The sequence below is a fragment of the Cyclopterus lumpus genome, chromosome 1 (assembly GCF_009769545.1).
Source record: "Cyclopterus lumpus isolate fCycLum1 chromosome 1, fCycLum1.pri, whole genome shotgun sequence".
NCBI lineage: Eukaryota > Metazoa > Chordata > Actinopteri > Perciformes > Cyclopteridae > Cyclopterus > Cyclopterus lumpus.
The window spans coordinates 25,901,621-25,916,620 of record NC_046966.1 but is presented as its reverse complement, the minus strand read 5'-3'; the positions used below and the strand labels follow the sequence as shown (position 1 = coordinate 25,916,620).

The following is a 15,000-nucleotide window of genomic DNA, read 5'->3' as shown; positions in this document are numbered from 1 at the left end:
GGTCTCACTCCAATGAGAGATGTAGTCCAGTACCCGCCCCCCTAGCCCTCGCTCAGTCGGGGCCCTCTGCTGTAAGGGTTCTCCAGGAGGTAGCTGTACCTGTCGTAGTGCTCCAGCATGTACTTGGGGGCGTACATGTGCTCTTTGGGGTCCACCGGCGGGTATTCCTGCAGGGACCCGTCGAACCAGCCCCCCGTCCGGATCAGGTCTCGGATGTAGTTGAGGTCGCGCTTGTCCTCGTAGTCGCCCCAGCGCGGGAAGTCTCCGTTCTGAGCCGACACCAGCTTGAAGTAGATGCCGGCGGGCGTGAAGCACCAGGAGCAGTGCCACCCGGCGAAGTGGAAGGGGCTCCCCACGGACCACTGCACCAGGATGTGGCCCGTGTCGTTCTCGTACCGGCGGAAGCCCGGCATGGTGTAGTACTCGCGGCGGCGGAGCTTGATGCCGTCGCCGTCGTAGACGCCGCGCAGCATCCCCACCGTGCAGCCGGACACCACCTCCAGAGAGCCGAACTGCTTCCAGAAGAACCCGTAGAGCGACTGGAGACAGAAAGACAGGATTATACACGGAACCTTTTCCAAAAGAGCGGGCGAGTCGCCCGAGAACCGGCCGCCTCGCCGCCGCTACCTTGCGCATGTGGATGGCGAAGGGCTCCGTCCAGCCGTCGAACAGCTTGAGGAAGAGGAGGCCCTCGCGAGCCGGGATCTCGTCCGCGTCGTTGATGACGAAGACGTCGTCCGGCCGGACGCCCGCCACCCGGGACAGGCCGTTCTGCGTCAGGTAGGTGCGCAGGTAGTCGTCGGCGATCCAGCCGTCCTGCCGGCCGCCGTCCGGGAAGTGGTCCAGGAACACGTACAGGATCTTGTGACGGACGTAGTCGTACGTCCCGTTGAGGAGGAGCCGCAGGAAACTGGGGGAGTCACGGAGATGCATAATAATATTTTACAATGTTTTCTTTTTAACTGTTTCCATTCTTTTCTTTATTCTATAATAATTATAATAATACATGTTATTTGTATAGAGCTTTAAAATGTATTCATGGTAAAGAAAAACAATAGAAGCAACAACAAAATACAAGAGAGATGACATCATAACTGTGAGAAACAACCATAAAACATAAATAACCATCGCAGCCTAAAAACATGTTAATAAGTGCTCCTCACGCCATGAACCCGTTGTCACGGCGACGCAGCCACTTCCTGTGATCGAGCACCGACCACAGGAAGTGAAGACCGTCAACAACATATGTAAACAACAGCCGTAAACAACAGCCGTAAACAACAGCTGTCAACAACACATGTAAACAACAGCCGTCAACAACATATGTAAACAACTCGACACATCGCAATTTGATCGTGAGCAATTGTTATGAATATGAAATCTGGACCTGAAGTAAACAAATGCAGATATAATAATAAATAAAGACTCGATGACATTCTGCTTAAAGTCACTCCTCATTGCTCCTCCAGCAACACGCAGCATAAACAAATAAATAACAATAAAGATGAAACATAACATCTACTTCTTCTCACCTCAGAGGCCGCGTCTCTCCGTACGCCGTGAAGTTGGACTCACAAATGAGGAAGACGTCCACCGCCTGCGCGAGCTCGTGGAAGCGCACGTGCAGCAGGTCGAACTCGTGGTTGACGTTGATGGCGTTGACGACCCTGCGCGGCGTCTCTCGAGGCGTCAGCCGCTCCTTGGTGGGCAGGTTGGAGTGGTACACCATGGTGGGCACGCCGCAGTAGGGCCCGTGCCACCCCGGCCGGCAAACGCACTTCACCAGCCGCTTGCCGCCGCTCCTGGACCGAGCCTTGGCCTTCGGGGCGACGGAGGACTGCTGCTGGACCTCCAGGGGTCTCCTTTGCCCAGCGGCTCGAGCGCCGTCCCCTCCTCCTCCTCCTCCGTTTCCCCCTAGTTTCCCCGAGTACTCCTTCTGGGTGGCCACCTCCGTGCCCTGCCTGAAACACAGCGCTCCGGCTTTGGTGCGCACAAAGTACGGCGTCCGGTCCTCTTGGAGCTTGTGTGGGCGGGTGTGGAGGTCCCCCATGGACTCCAAGGGGTCCGGCAGCGGGTGCTTGTGAAGCGCGTCCAGGTTCTCGTCCCACACCGGCGGGACCTCCGGGGGGTCGGGCCCCGCAGGCCGGCTGGGGTCTCGCGGCTTCAAGTGGTCTTCGTCTCCGACCTGAGGAGAGAGAGAGCGAGAAAGGGAGGAAGGAGGTGAAGGACACTCCTAAAGGAGGAGCTAACAGCGACCCGGTTCACATGCGGTCCACTCACCTCATTCGGAGCGCCTCCCTGCTGGTTCTCCTCCGGTTTCTCCCAGGGGTGAGGAGGCGCCGGCTCCTCCCTCAACCTCATCTCCAGCCCCTCGCTGCCAACAACGACCCCCGCCATCCCTCCTCCTCCTCCTCCTCCTCCTCCTCCTCCTCCCTCGGCTCGACCTTTGGTGTCCGACGGACGGAGGACCGGAAGGGGAGGAGCCTCTTCGGGGGAGGCGGGGCTGAGCGAGGTGGCGCCGCCCCCCTTCTCCCTCCAGAAGTATCCGGACACCATGATGAAGGACTTGATGTTGGGGTAGGGGGCGGAGAGCTCGCGCAGCAGGGAGACGTAGTGGAGGGCCTTGTAGTAGTGGAGGAAGGAGATGACGCACAGGCCCACCGTGCACAGCAAGAACACTCGGTGACGCCGCATTTTCATCCTGCAGCGAGGGGGCGGAGCCAAGAAGACACAAAGAAACACAACGTCAGAACACCGTGAACCGCCTCGCTCTCCGTGGGATGAACGGTAACGTGAAAGTGAAGGTACTCGTTAAAAAAACCCAAACAATTAATAAACTCCGTCCTCTCAGAATGACGTGAAGCTTTTACAAAGACAGGAAGTAGCCAAGAGTAGAAATGTGTGCATGTGTGTGTGAGACCCACTATATTTAAAAAAAGTAAAAACATCTCAAAAATGGGAACAAAAACAAAAAGTAGCCGCTCGCTGTGATGTCCGTTAGCGGTTGTTCAAGGTCGCTAGAGGTCGTTAATGGTTGTTAAAGGTCAGAGGTTGTTCAAGGTCGTTAGAGGTCAGTAATGGTCGTTAAAGGTCGTTAGAGTTACACAACTGTTGTTTTCATTGTCAGAACTTTCTCGGAATTACACAGAAATGTAAAAGTGCCGTAATCCTTTTTCAGAATAAAGGCGTCAACCAAGGGCGCTGCGAGGAGGCTCCGCCCTCTGAACCAAGACGCCAAACTTAATTTCTCTTTCGAAGCTGGAGACGACTTGACACCCCGCGGCATTATGGGAAACGACCGAATCCACAAGGAACGAGTCCCCAAGGGAACGAGTCCCCAAAGGAACGAGTCCACGAGGACCGAATCCACAAGGAACGAGTCCCCAAAGGAACGAGTCCACGAGGACCGAATCCACAAGGAACGAGTCCCCAAAGGAACGAGTCCACGAGGACCGAATCCACAAGGACCGAGTCCCCAAAGGAACGAGTCCACGAGGACCGAATCCACAAGGAACGAGTCCCCAAAGGAACGAGTCCACGAGGACCGAATCCACAAGGAACAAGTCCCCAAAGGAACGAGTCCACGAGGACCGAATCCACAAGGAACAAGTCCCCAAAGGAACAAGTCCACGAGGAACGAGTCCACGAGGACCGAATCCACAAGGAACGAGTCCCCAAAGGAACGAGTCCACGAGGACCGAGTCCACGAGGACCGAATCCACAAGGAACGAGTCCCCAAAGGAACAAGTCCACGAGGACCGAATCCACAAGGAACGAGTCCCCAAAGGAACGAGTCCACGAGGAACGAGTCCACGAGGACCGAATCCACAAGGAACGAGTCCCCAAAGGAACGAGTGCACGAGGACAGAATCCACAAGGAACAAGTCCCCAAAGGAACGAGTCCACAAGGAACGAGTCCCCAAAGGAACGAGTCCACGAGGACCGAATCCACAAGGAACGAGTCCCCAAAGGAACGAGTCCACGAGGACAGAATCCACAAGGAACAAGTCCCCAAAGGAACGAGTCCACGAGGAACGAGTCCCCAAAGGAACGAGTCCACGAGGAACGAGTCCACGAGGAACGAGTCCCCAAAGGAACAAGTCCACAAGGAACGAGTCCCCAAAGGAACAAGTCCACAAGGAATGAACGAGTCCCCAAAGGAACGAGTCCACAAGGAACGAGTCCACAAGGAACGAGTCCACGAAGAAACAAGTCCACGAGGAACGAGTCCTCTCTCTCTCCTCCTCTCCTCCTCCTCCTCCTCCTCTCTCTCCTTCTCCTCTCTCCTCCTCTCCTCCTCCTCCTCTCCTCCTCTCTCGGGTCAGCGCTTCGGTGAGTCAGATGTCAGGAGAAAGCCAGCGCGCTAAGTGGGTCTCAATAATGCAGATACGGTGGGGGGCTCAAACAGTGTGTGTGTGTGTGTGTGAGAGAGAGGGTATGTGTGTGTGTGTGTGTGTGAGGATGGAACAAGCTGGTGAAGCCTCTTCTCTCCAGCCCTCATCTATATTTCAGCTCTGTAGCGTCCGTGAGGTCTTTACCTCGTTCCTCCTCTCTGCACTGAAGGAGGAGACAAGTGTTCATGGATACCCCCTCCAACCCCCCCTCACCACGCCCCCTCACATCCAGCCTCCTCTCTCGGCCACGCCCCTCACATCCATCCCTCCTCTCTCGGCCACGCCCCCTCACATCCACCCTCCTCTCTTAGCCACGCCCCCCTCACATCCAGCCTCCTCTCTCGGCCACGCCCCCTCACATCCACCCTCCTCTCTTAGCCACGCCCCCTCACATCCATTAGAAACACCTCGGCTCTGCTTGAGTGTTTTCATTCTTTTCCCCGAACACGAGCAATAAACAAACTTTTCAATCGCAACTAGAGCCACGAAAAACTACCTTTGGTTGAGCCACTAGGTGGCGCTTTGAGAATGTGAACAAATACATACATCATGTGTCTCTACGTGAAGTCTAGACCACGTTGTGTAAACTACATGTGAATCTGATGCATTTTAGGCTCATTTGTTTTGGCAGTAGGGGCGCAATGAGAATGTGAACAGATACATGCATCACGTGTCTCTACGTGAAGTCTAGACCACGTCATGTAAATTAAAGGTAAAAAAAAAAGTCATATGTTTTATTTCACTGCGCCACTGGTTTGCTGATTGGAACTCGTATAGCTAGAACATATTAGTGTCTAAAACTTTTTTAGTCGGTGTTCCAATGACAATTTTGAATGTTTCTTCTTGTAAATGTGTTCAGGGCTTGACTGGCATCATGCATGATTATCTTTGGAAAGATCGGTTTAGTTAAAGCAACAATCTATAGCATTACAAACACAGAAAGTGGGATTTTATTGGAATTATTTTAACGACAAATGAGAGTGGGTGAAAGTGACGTTTTTTTGCAGAATAATCAAGCTCAAGGCCTTCTGATCATCCTGGAAAGAAGATTGAAGTCGATCGGCGAAAAGTGCCAAAAACGAGCTAAAAACGGCCAACTTCGGCGAATTATTGTAGCGCCCCCTAGTGGTCAGATCGCACAAGAGTTCTCTTGCAAGTTACGGCATGTCATGCGCAATTAGGAAAATGTGTCAAAGTGATTAGTCCCAATAGTGTTGACGCTATGAGCATTGAAAAACAAGACACGCCCCTAAGATGTCATTGGGCCATAGATCCTTACCACAGTGAGATATAAATAAACGGTTGACATATTCTACGTCATCTGGCTTCAATGATTCTGATTAATATCAGGTTTCGTTGATTTGGACCAAGCCTGTAGTTAAGAAAGTCAATTATGTGTTTTTCACAAAATTCAAAATGGGGGAAAATCTAAGTAGGCGGAGCTTAGGGGTCTGAGAGGGTTTTCTGTAGAGCAGGTGGAGATGGACATGTGTGAAACATTTAAAGTCAATCGGACATTCTGGGTGAGGGGCGTCGCCGGTCAAACTTTGAGGGGGCGCTAGAGAGCAACTACGAAATTCAAAAATGTGACTCGTTGATCAGACGGCTATTTTCACCAAGAATGACAAACAAATTTGGTTAGTTTAAAAAATGTCTACGTGTCCCAGAAATGCTCCCAATGCTCAAAAATAAAAAGCCGGAATAATAAGAACCCTAACAAACTCAATAACAGTTAGGTTTAGACAACAACAACAATAACAGATAGGTTTAGACAACAACAACAATAACAGATAGGTTTAGACAACAACAACAATAACAGATAGGTTTAGACAACAACAACAATAACAGATAGGTTTAGACAACAACAACAATAACAGATAGGTTAGACAACAACAACAATAACATATAGGTTTAGACAACAACAACAATAACAGATAGTTTAGACAACAACAACAATAACAGATAGGTTTAGACAACAACAACAATAACAGATAGGTTTAGACAACAACAACAATAACAGTTAGGTTTAGACAACAACAACAATAACAGATAGGTTTAGACAACAACAACAATAACAGATAGGTTTAGACAACAACAACAACAACAGTTAGGTTTAGACAACAACAACAGTTAGGTTTAGACAACAACAACAATAACAGTTAGGTTTAGACAACAACAACAACAACAACAGTTAGGTTTAGACAACAACAACAATAACAGATAGGTTTAGACAACAACAACAATAACAGTTAGGTAGACAACAACAACAACAATAACAGTTAGGTGTAGACAACAACAACAACAACAGTTAGGTGTAGACAACAACAACAATAACAGTTAGGTGTAGACAACAACACTCTCTTCTTGAGGATCTAAAGCGGGTCAACACCCAGCAACACACTCCTATTGTCTGTGTTGTTTTTTACGGAAACAGGAAGCCATTAGAGTTGAACATTATGGTCTGGCATTAAGGCCGTACCGGCTGAAAGGATCAGGGCCGGCGGCGCCTCCCAGTCCAGCGCCGGGGCTGCAGGACAGGAAGCAGTCCTGACAGGAATCTGCCGCTTCGCCCCCCCCGAACGCCAGGGAAACCAGTTCAACTGGTTTTAATTAAGGGTGGATGGAGGGAAGAGGGGTGATTAGAGAGAGGAATGTGGAGAAAAGAAAACTGAGGGGTCTGAAAGGAGAGAGGGAGATATAGAGAGGGGGAGAGAGAGAGACGAGAGGGGGGGGGGAGCGAGAGAAGCAGAGGGGGGGGAGAGCGAGGGCGAGACGAGGGGGGGGAGAGAGAGATAGAGAGGGGGGGGAGAGAGAGATAGAGAGGGGGGGGGGGAGAGAGAGGGCGAGAGAGGGGGGGAGAGATGGGAGAGAGAGGCGAGAGAGGGGGGGAGAGAGAGATAGAGAGGGGGGAGAGAGAGAGCGAGAGAGGGGGGGGAGAGAGAGATAGAGAGGGGGGAGAGAGAGAGAGGAGAGGGGGGGGGGGAGAGAGAGATAGAGAGGGGGGAGAGAGAGGGCGAGAGAGGGGGGGGGAGAGAGAGAGAGAGAGAGGGGGGGAGAGAGAGAGATAGAGAGGGGGAGCGAGAGAGAGAGAGAGGGGGGGGAGAGAGAGAGCTAGAGAGGGGGAGAGAGAGAGAGAGAGAGAGGGGGGGGGGGAGAGAGAGAGATAGAGATAAAGATAGAGAGGGGGAGAGAGAGAGAGAGAGAGAGAGATGGGGGGAGAGAGAGAGAGAGAGGGGGGGGGAGAAAGAGAGATAGAGATAAAGATAGAGAGGGGAAGAGAGAGAGGGCGAGAGAGAGAGAGAGAGAGGGGGGGGAGAGAGAGAGGGCGAGAGAGAGAGAGAGAGAGGGGGGGAGAGAGAGATAGAGATATAGATAGAGAGGAGGAGAGAGAGAGGGGGGGAGAGAGATAGAGAGAGAGAGAGAACACCATGTTGCGGAAGTGATCATATCTGGACTAAGGAGGAGTGAGACGCTGTATACGTCTCTGGTGTCGACCTGTCATGCAGCTTTAACACATGAAGCATAGACTTCTATACAACCAGAGGAGTCGCCCCCTGGTGGTCAGGAGAGAGAATGCAGCTTTAACACATGAAGCATAGACTTCTATACAACCAGAGGAGTCGCCCCCTGGTGGTCAGGAGAGAGAATGCAGCTTTAACACATGAAGCATAGACTTCTATACAACCAGAGGAGTCGCCCCCTGGTGGTCAAGAGAGAGAATGCAGCTTTAACACATGAAGCATGGACTTCTATACAACAGAGGAGTCGCCCCCTGGTGGTCAGGAGAGAGAATGCAGCTTTAACACATGAAGCATAGACTTCTATACAATAATGTCAATAAAACTCTGATCAATATATTCCCTGCGATTATAAACATTATTGTGTTCAGCAGTTTAACATTTTAAAGCCGTTTCTTGGACTCATATTTGAGAGGAGAGCTGTACAGGTGCCAAGAGGGAATTTGAGTAATCCATCCAGCTTCTGCGATTACAACCTTAATGCGAGTAAGATAAGTCTGAGGGGCTTTATCTGACAGACACAATATTTACCCCGCTGGCTCTAATCAAAATTATTAACACACACACACACACACACACACACACACACACACACACACACACACACACACACACACACACACACAACACACACACACACACACACACACACACACACACACACACACACACACACACACTCTATAGTAAATAAAGGTTCTGCTCCTCTGTGGAAACAGAACCATCCAGACTAGAAGTAGAGAACTAGAACTCGTCTTCAGTGCAGAACACTATCGTAGGAGCATAAAGCTCATTTAAATAATGCAAACATGTATTAATACGCAAACGTGTATTAATACGCAAATGAGTATTTATACGCAAACGTGTATGTAACACGCGTGTGTTACCGCGGGTGGTATCCCCTTAGCACAGAGACACTAGAGACAGGAACTTGTTAGTGGTATTTAAATATGTATTTACTTACATCACGTACTTTACGTATGTGATGCAAGTTAAGTACTTTATGTATGTGATGTAAGTTAAGTACTTTACAAACGTGATGTGATGTAAGTTACGTAATTTACATGTGATGCAAGTTAAGTACTTTACATATGTGATGTGATGTAAGTTACGTAATTTACATATGTGATGCAAGTTAAGTATTTTACATACGTGATGTGAGGTAAGTTAAGTACTTTACATATGTGATGTGATGTAAGTTAAGTACTTTACACACGTGATGTGATGTAAGTTACGTAATTTACATATGTGATGCAAGTTAAGTATTTTACATACGTGATGTGAGGTAAGTTAAGTACTTTACATATGTGATGTGATGTAAGTTAAGTACTTTACACACGTGATGTAAGTTAAGTACTTTACACACGTGATGTGATGTAAGTTAAGTACTTTACACACGTGATGTAAGTTAAGTACTTTACATACGTGATGTGATGTAAGTTAAGTACTTTACATACGTGATGTGATGTAAGTTAAGTACTTTACATACGTGATGTAATGTAAGTTAAGTACTTTACACACGTGATGTGATGTAAGTTAAGTACTTTACACATGTGATGTAAGTTAAGTACTTTACATACGTGATGTGATGTAAGCTAAGTACTTTACACACGTGATGTTCTGTAAGTTAAGTACTTTACATACATGATGTGATGCAAGTTAAGTACTTTCATACGTGATGTGATGTAAATTAAGTACTTTACACACGTGATGTGATGTAAGTTAAGTACTTTACACACGTGATGTAAGTTAAGTACTTTATGTTAAAGTTAAAATAACGTTAACGTTAGTAATTTACATACATGATGCAAGTTAAGTACTTTATGTACTGTATGTGATGTAAGTTAAGTACTTTACATTAAGTTAAAATAACGTTACTTTGTCTTCAGCCACTAGAGATAGCAATCTAACTCTAAATGTAAATCTTAGTAACATTAAGCTGCTCGTTATTTTGGCTTTTTGAAGGTCTGCAGCTTTGAAAAGTCACAAAGAAGCCGACTCTAGGATCTGTGGACTCACCTCAGACGACCACGGAGAGCATATTCAGACCTGCCTGCCGTCCTCACTCACACACACACACACACACACACACGCACAACACACACCCACCTCTGCTTCCTGCTCACAGCACAGTGTTTTTTTATTTCTTTTTTACAGCAGTGTGACAGATCAGCAGTTGCTGATCGCACGTGTGACAGTGACCATGTCTGAAATCGGTGTCTGTGTGTGTGTGTGTGTGCTGTGTGTCTGTGTGTGTGTGTGTGTGTGTGTCTGTGTGTGTGTGTGTCTATGTGTGTGGTGTGTGTGTCTGTGTGTGTAGTGTGTGTGTGTGTGTCTGTGTGTGTGTCTGTGTGTGTGTCTGTGTGTGTGTGTGTGTCCTGTGTGTGTGTGTGTGTCTGTGTGTGTGTGTGTCTATGTGTGTGTGTGTGTGTGTCTGTGTGTGTGTGTGTGTGTCTGTGTGTGTGTGTGTCTGTGTGTGTGTGTGTCTGTGTGTGTGTGTGTGTGTCTGTGTGTGTGTGTGTGTGTCTGTGTCTGTGTGTGTGTGTGTGTCTGTGTGTGTGTCTGTGTGTGTGTGTCTGTGTGTGTGTCTGTGTGTGTCTGTGTGTGTGGGTGTGTCTGTGTGTGTGTGTGTGTGTCTGTGTGTGTGGGTGTGTGTCTGTGTGTGTGTCTGTGTGTGTGTCTGTGTGTGTGTGTGTGTGTCTGTGTGTGTGGGTGTGTCTGTGTGTCTGTGTGTGTGTCTGTGTGTGTGTGTGTGTGTGTCTGTGTGTGTGGGTGTGTCTGTGTGTGTGTGTGTGTGTCTGTGTGTGTGGGTGTGTCTGTGTGTGTGTGTGTGTGTGTGTGTCTGTGTGTGTGTGTGTGTGTCTGTGTGTGTGGGTGTGTGTGTGTGTGTGTGTGTGTCTGGCAGATTTATTCTCCCTCCGGCGGCCTCGCCGTTGTCCAGACTTGTAACGCGTCCGGTTGCCAACTGCAATCACACGGCTTGTCGCTCTCTTAACCGGCGCAGGCACAGTTCATGGACGCCGCGCACGCTGGGAAATTCAGAAGTTGTCTCCTGCTGTTCATCCACGGGCCTTTTTCCCTTTATCTGTTCTAACGGTGCGAGCGAGTACACGTCTGGAGAAACAGTAGCTCAGTGTTTGCACTGCGGCCTCTCCCACGTCCTGACATTCAGGAAGTTCCTCTGAGCAAACACAACAAACCAATCAGGAAGCAAAGCGGCTCCGCAAAAGTGATGCAGGACCTGAGTTCACAAAGTGCCAGGAAATACAAGTTCTTAAACCAAGAGCTTCGCTCCTCTTTTTCCACGATCCATGTTTCCCCCTGTGGCTAAAAATAAACCCTCCTCTGACCTCTCTGCGACCCGTCTGAGAACAAGAAGCTTCCCACAGCGACGCGTGAGGCTCCGAATGCAGGAGAACCAAACACTCACCTACCGGGAGTCCAGGGAACCTCCTGGGGCGCCGTCTCTGGATGCTCACAGCGTGAATCCACAAGCAACGAGTGACGCTTCAGAGCTTCAGAGCTTCAGAGCTTCAGAGCTTCAGAGCTTCAGAGCTTCAGAGCTGCAGAGCTTCAGAGCTTCAGAGCTTCAGAGCTGCAGAGCTTCAGAGCTGCAGAGCTGCAGAGCTTCAGAGCTTCAGAGCTTCAGAGCTTCAGAGCTTCAGAGCTGCAGAGCTTCAGAGCTTCAGAGCTTCAGAGCTGCAGAGCTTCAGAGCTGCAGAGCTTCAGAGCTGCAGAGAAGAGAGTTTGTGAAACGCAGTTAAAGATTTCAGCCGCAGCGTTGGTGCAATTCACCGCTCGCGATGCCGCCCGCCCATCAACTTCCTGCTGTGTTGCCATAGAAGCATTGGCACACAGTCGAAGGGCTTCTTCTATTTGAGCAGCTTTCCACCTGCTGGAGGAGCCGGTCTGACGAGTCACGGGGTCATCAATGAAGCGCTTCAATTAGAGCCGACCCCCCACTCCAGGTGAGGAAGAGGTGAGGAGGAAGAGGTGAGGGGGAAGAGGTGAGGAGGAAAAGGTGAGGAGGAAGAGGTGAGGAGGAAGAAGAGAGGAGGAAGAGGAGAGGAGGAAGAGGTGAGGGGGAAGAGGTGAGGAGGAAAAGGTGAGGAGGAAGAAGAGAGGAGGAAAAGGTGAGGAGGAAGAGGAGAGGAGGAAGAGGTGAAGAGAAGGAGGTGAGGAGGAAGAGGAGAGGAGGAAGAGGTGAGGGGGAAGAGGTGAGGGGGAAGAGGTGAGGAGGAAAAGGTGAGGAGGAAGAGGTGAGGAGGAAGAGGAGAGGAGGAAGAGGTGAAGAGAAGGAGGTGAGGAGGAAGAGGAGAGGAGGAAGAGGTGAGGGGGAAGAGGTGAGGAGGAAAAGGTGAGGAGGAAGAGGTGAGGAGGAAGAGGTGAGGAGGAAGAGGGTGAGGGGGAAGAGGTGAGGAGGAAGAGGTGAGGAGGAAGAGGGTGAGGAGGAAGAGGTGAGGAGAAGAGGAGAGGAGGAAAAGGTGAGGAGGAAGAGGTGAGGAGGAAGAGGTGAGGAGGAAGAGGGTGAGGGGGAAGAGGTGAGGGGGAAGAGGGTGAGGAGGAAGAGGTGAGGAGGAAGAGGTGAGGAGGAAGAGGGTGACGAGGAAGAGGTGAGGAGGAAGAGGGTGAGGAGGAAGAGGTGAGGAGGAAGAGGTGAGGAGGAAGAGGGTGAGGGGGAAGAGGTGAGGAGGAAGAGGTGAGGAGGAAGAGGGTGAGGGGGAAGAGGGTGAGGAGGAAAAGGAGAGGAGGAAGAGGTGAAGAGAAGGAGGTGAGGAGGAAGAGGTGAAGAGAAGGAGGTGAGGAGGAAGAGGTGAGGAGGAAGAGGGTGAGGGGAAGAGGGAGGAGGAAGAGGTGAGGAGGAAGAGGTGAGGAGGAAAAGGAGAGGAGGAAGAGGTGAGGAGGAAGAGGTGAGGAGGAAGAGGGTGAGGGGGAAGAGGTGAGGAGGAAGAGGTGAGGAGGAAAAGGAGAGGAGGAAGAGGTGAGGAGGAAGAGGTGAGGAGGAAGAGGTGAGGAGGAAGAGGGTGAGGGGGAAGAGGTGAGGAGGAAAAGGAGAGGAGGAAGAGGTGAGGAGGAAGAGGTGAGGAGGAAGAGGGTGAGGAGGAAGAGGGTGAGGAGGAAGAGGTGAGGAGGAAGAGGGTGAGGGGGAAGAGGTGAGGAGGAAAAGGAGAGGAGGAAGAGGTGAGGAGGAAGAGGTGAGGAGGAAGAGGGTGAGGAGGAAGAGGGTGAGGAGGAAGAGGGTGAGGAGGAAGAGGGTGAGGAGGTGACTGTGAGGAATGAAGTTCCCCGTTACAAAAAGGAAAAAGGACAAAGAACGTCTAGAACCCAAAACCAGAACAACAAATTCCTGAATTAAGAGAGCGGCGAACACGAAGGCAGCAGCTGGACGCTCGGGGGGGGTTGTATAGAAGTCTATGTTTCACGTGTTAAAGCTGCATTCTCTCTACTGACCACCAGGGGGCGACTCCTCTGGTTGTATAGAAGTCTATGTTTCACGTGTTAAAGCTGCATTCTCTCTACTGACCACCAGGGGGCGACTCCTCTGGTTGTATAGAAGTCTATGCTTCACGTGTTAAAGCTGCATTCTCTCTCCTGACCACCAGGCGGCGACTCCTCTGGTTGTATAGAAGTCTGTGCTTCATGTGTTAAAGCTGCATTCTCTCTCCTGACCACCAGGGGGCGACTCCTCTGGTTGTATAGAAGTCTGTGCTTCATGTGTTAAAGCTGCATTCTCTCTCCTGACCACCAGGGGGCGACTCCTCTGGTTGTATAGAAGTCTATGCGTCATGTGTTAAAGCTCCATTCTCTCTCCTGACCACCAGGGGGCGACTCCTCTGGTTGTATAGAAGTCACAGGTTCTCTCGGGTTAAAGGGCCTCTAGAAAACCGTGTTTAAACTCAAACTGGCTGCAACAAAAGTCCCAAACGAGTCAATTCGTCCTCATTGTAATAATTGTAGCGATGTGACTTCACAGGTAACAGCAGGAGGTAAGTTACTGCTTCTGTTTTCATTCAGTTTACGTTAATAATTTAACGTTCAGATGAAGTTTATGGTTGAGAAGAAAAAAGAAACTCGGCCTTGTGTGCTTTCACCACAGTTAGAGAACAAGACTGCTGTAGATTCACGTACAGTGCTTCTCATTGTGTGTGTGTGTGTGTGTGTGTGTGTGTGTGTGTGTGTGTGTGTGTGTGTGTGTGTGCGTGCATTGACTCGCCACTCTGTCTCCAAGATAGTGCTGTTGGAACACAATGGAGCCCATTCAACTCAGCAGCCAGAATAGTGCTGTATCACAGCTCCTCAGAGACACACACACACACACACACACACACACACACACACACACACACACACAGCAGGATGTCTTACAGTAACGGACTTCGTGCTGCAGCACGTTGAGCTCACAGGGAACCTGATGGTTCGTCCATGAGGGTGTTGATGACATGCTGGAGACACAGTGATGCACGGCTGCTTCATTCTAATGGGAGCCGAGGAGGCGAGGAGGCGAGGAGGCGAGGAGTCGAGGAGTCGAGGAGGCGGTTGAGCCCTTTGAGAGCCCTTTTTTTTTACTTTGATCCCGTTACATTTCTCTCTCTGGTTGTTTTACTGCAATACACAAGTGCTGCTCCTCTCTGTGAGTTTAAAAGGCCCAAACCCAAAGAGGTCGACATCGCCGGTTCGAGGCGGCTCCTCCCCCTCAGAGGTCAGAGGTCGGCCCTGCGTCTGTAGTTTGTGTTCCCAAAAGCATCTTCAGATTGTTTACGGCAACAGGAGGAAACAATGAGGAACTCTGAACACTTCAGAGCAGCCGGACGACGCTTTTATTTTGGCGGAGCCACTCGGACCGACAGAGTTACGCTGCGTTCAGGTGCAATCGTACCGTGTGGGAATAAAGGACTTCTAGTCAGGGTCGGGGGTGTGAATGCAATGCCACATTCTGGGGGGATGGAAAGAAGAACACTCACAATGAGCCGATGGCGGCGCTCAGACTCACACGATGTGTTTCATGCATTAAACGACAAATACATAACAAACTGAATTCAGGACCTTAAGATTTATGATAATTTCATGTTTGATTGTTTGCTCTTCAC

At 50.0% G+C, this 15,000-nt stretch overlaps 1 protein-coding gene across 7 annotated transcripts in view; it reads right to left on the bottom strand.

The window, feature by feature from the left end:
- mgat3b (beta-1,4-mannosyl-glycoprotein 4-beta-N-acetylglucosaminyltransferase b) overlaps positions 1 to 15,000 on the bottom strand; it is a 38,357-nt gene that overhangs the window by 6,249 nt on the left and 17,108 nt on the right. For 4 of the 7 annotated variants that reach the window (XM_034532628.1, XM_034532618.1, XM_034532607.1 and 1 more), the window contains exons 2-5: positions 2,281 to 2,701; positions 1,533 to 2,185; positions 628 to 910; positions 100 to 539 (exon numbers count right to left, since the gene is read on the bottom strand). In XM_034532628.1, coding sequence (XP_034388519.1) covers positions 100 to 539; positions 628 to 910; positions 1,533 to 2,185; positions 2,281 to 2,700 — 1,796 coding nt within the window. In that variant the 5' untranslated portion in view covers position 2,701. Of the gene's footprint in view, positions 540 to 627; positions 911 to 1,532; positions 2,186 to 2,280; positions 2,702 to 11,342; positions 11,494 to 15,000 lie in introns of those variants that run through there. The other 3 variants (XM_034532637.1, XM_034532655.1, XM_034532664.1) reach the window with 3 other exon arrangements.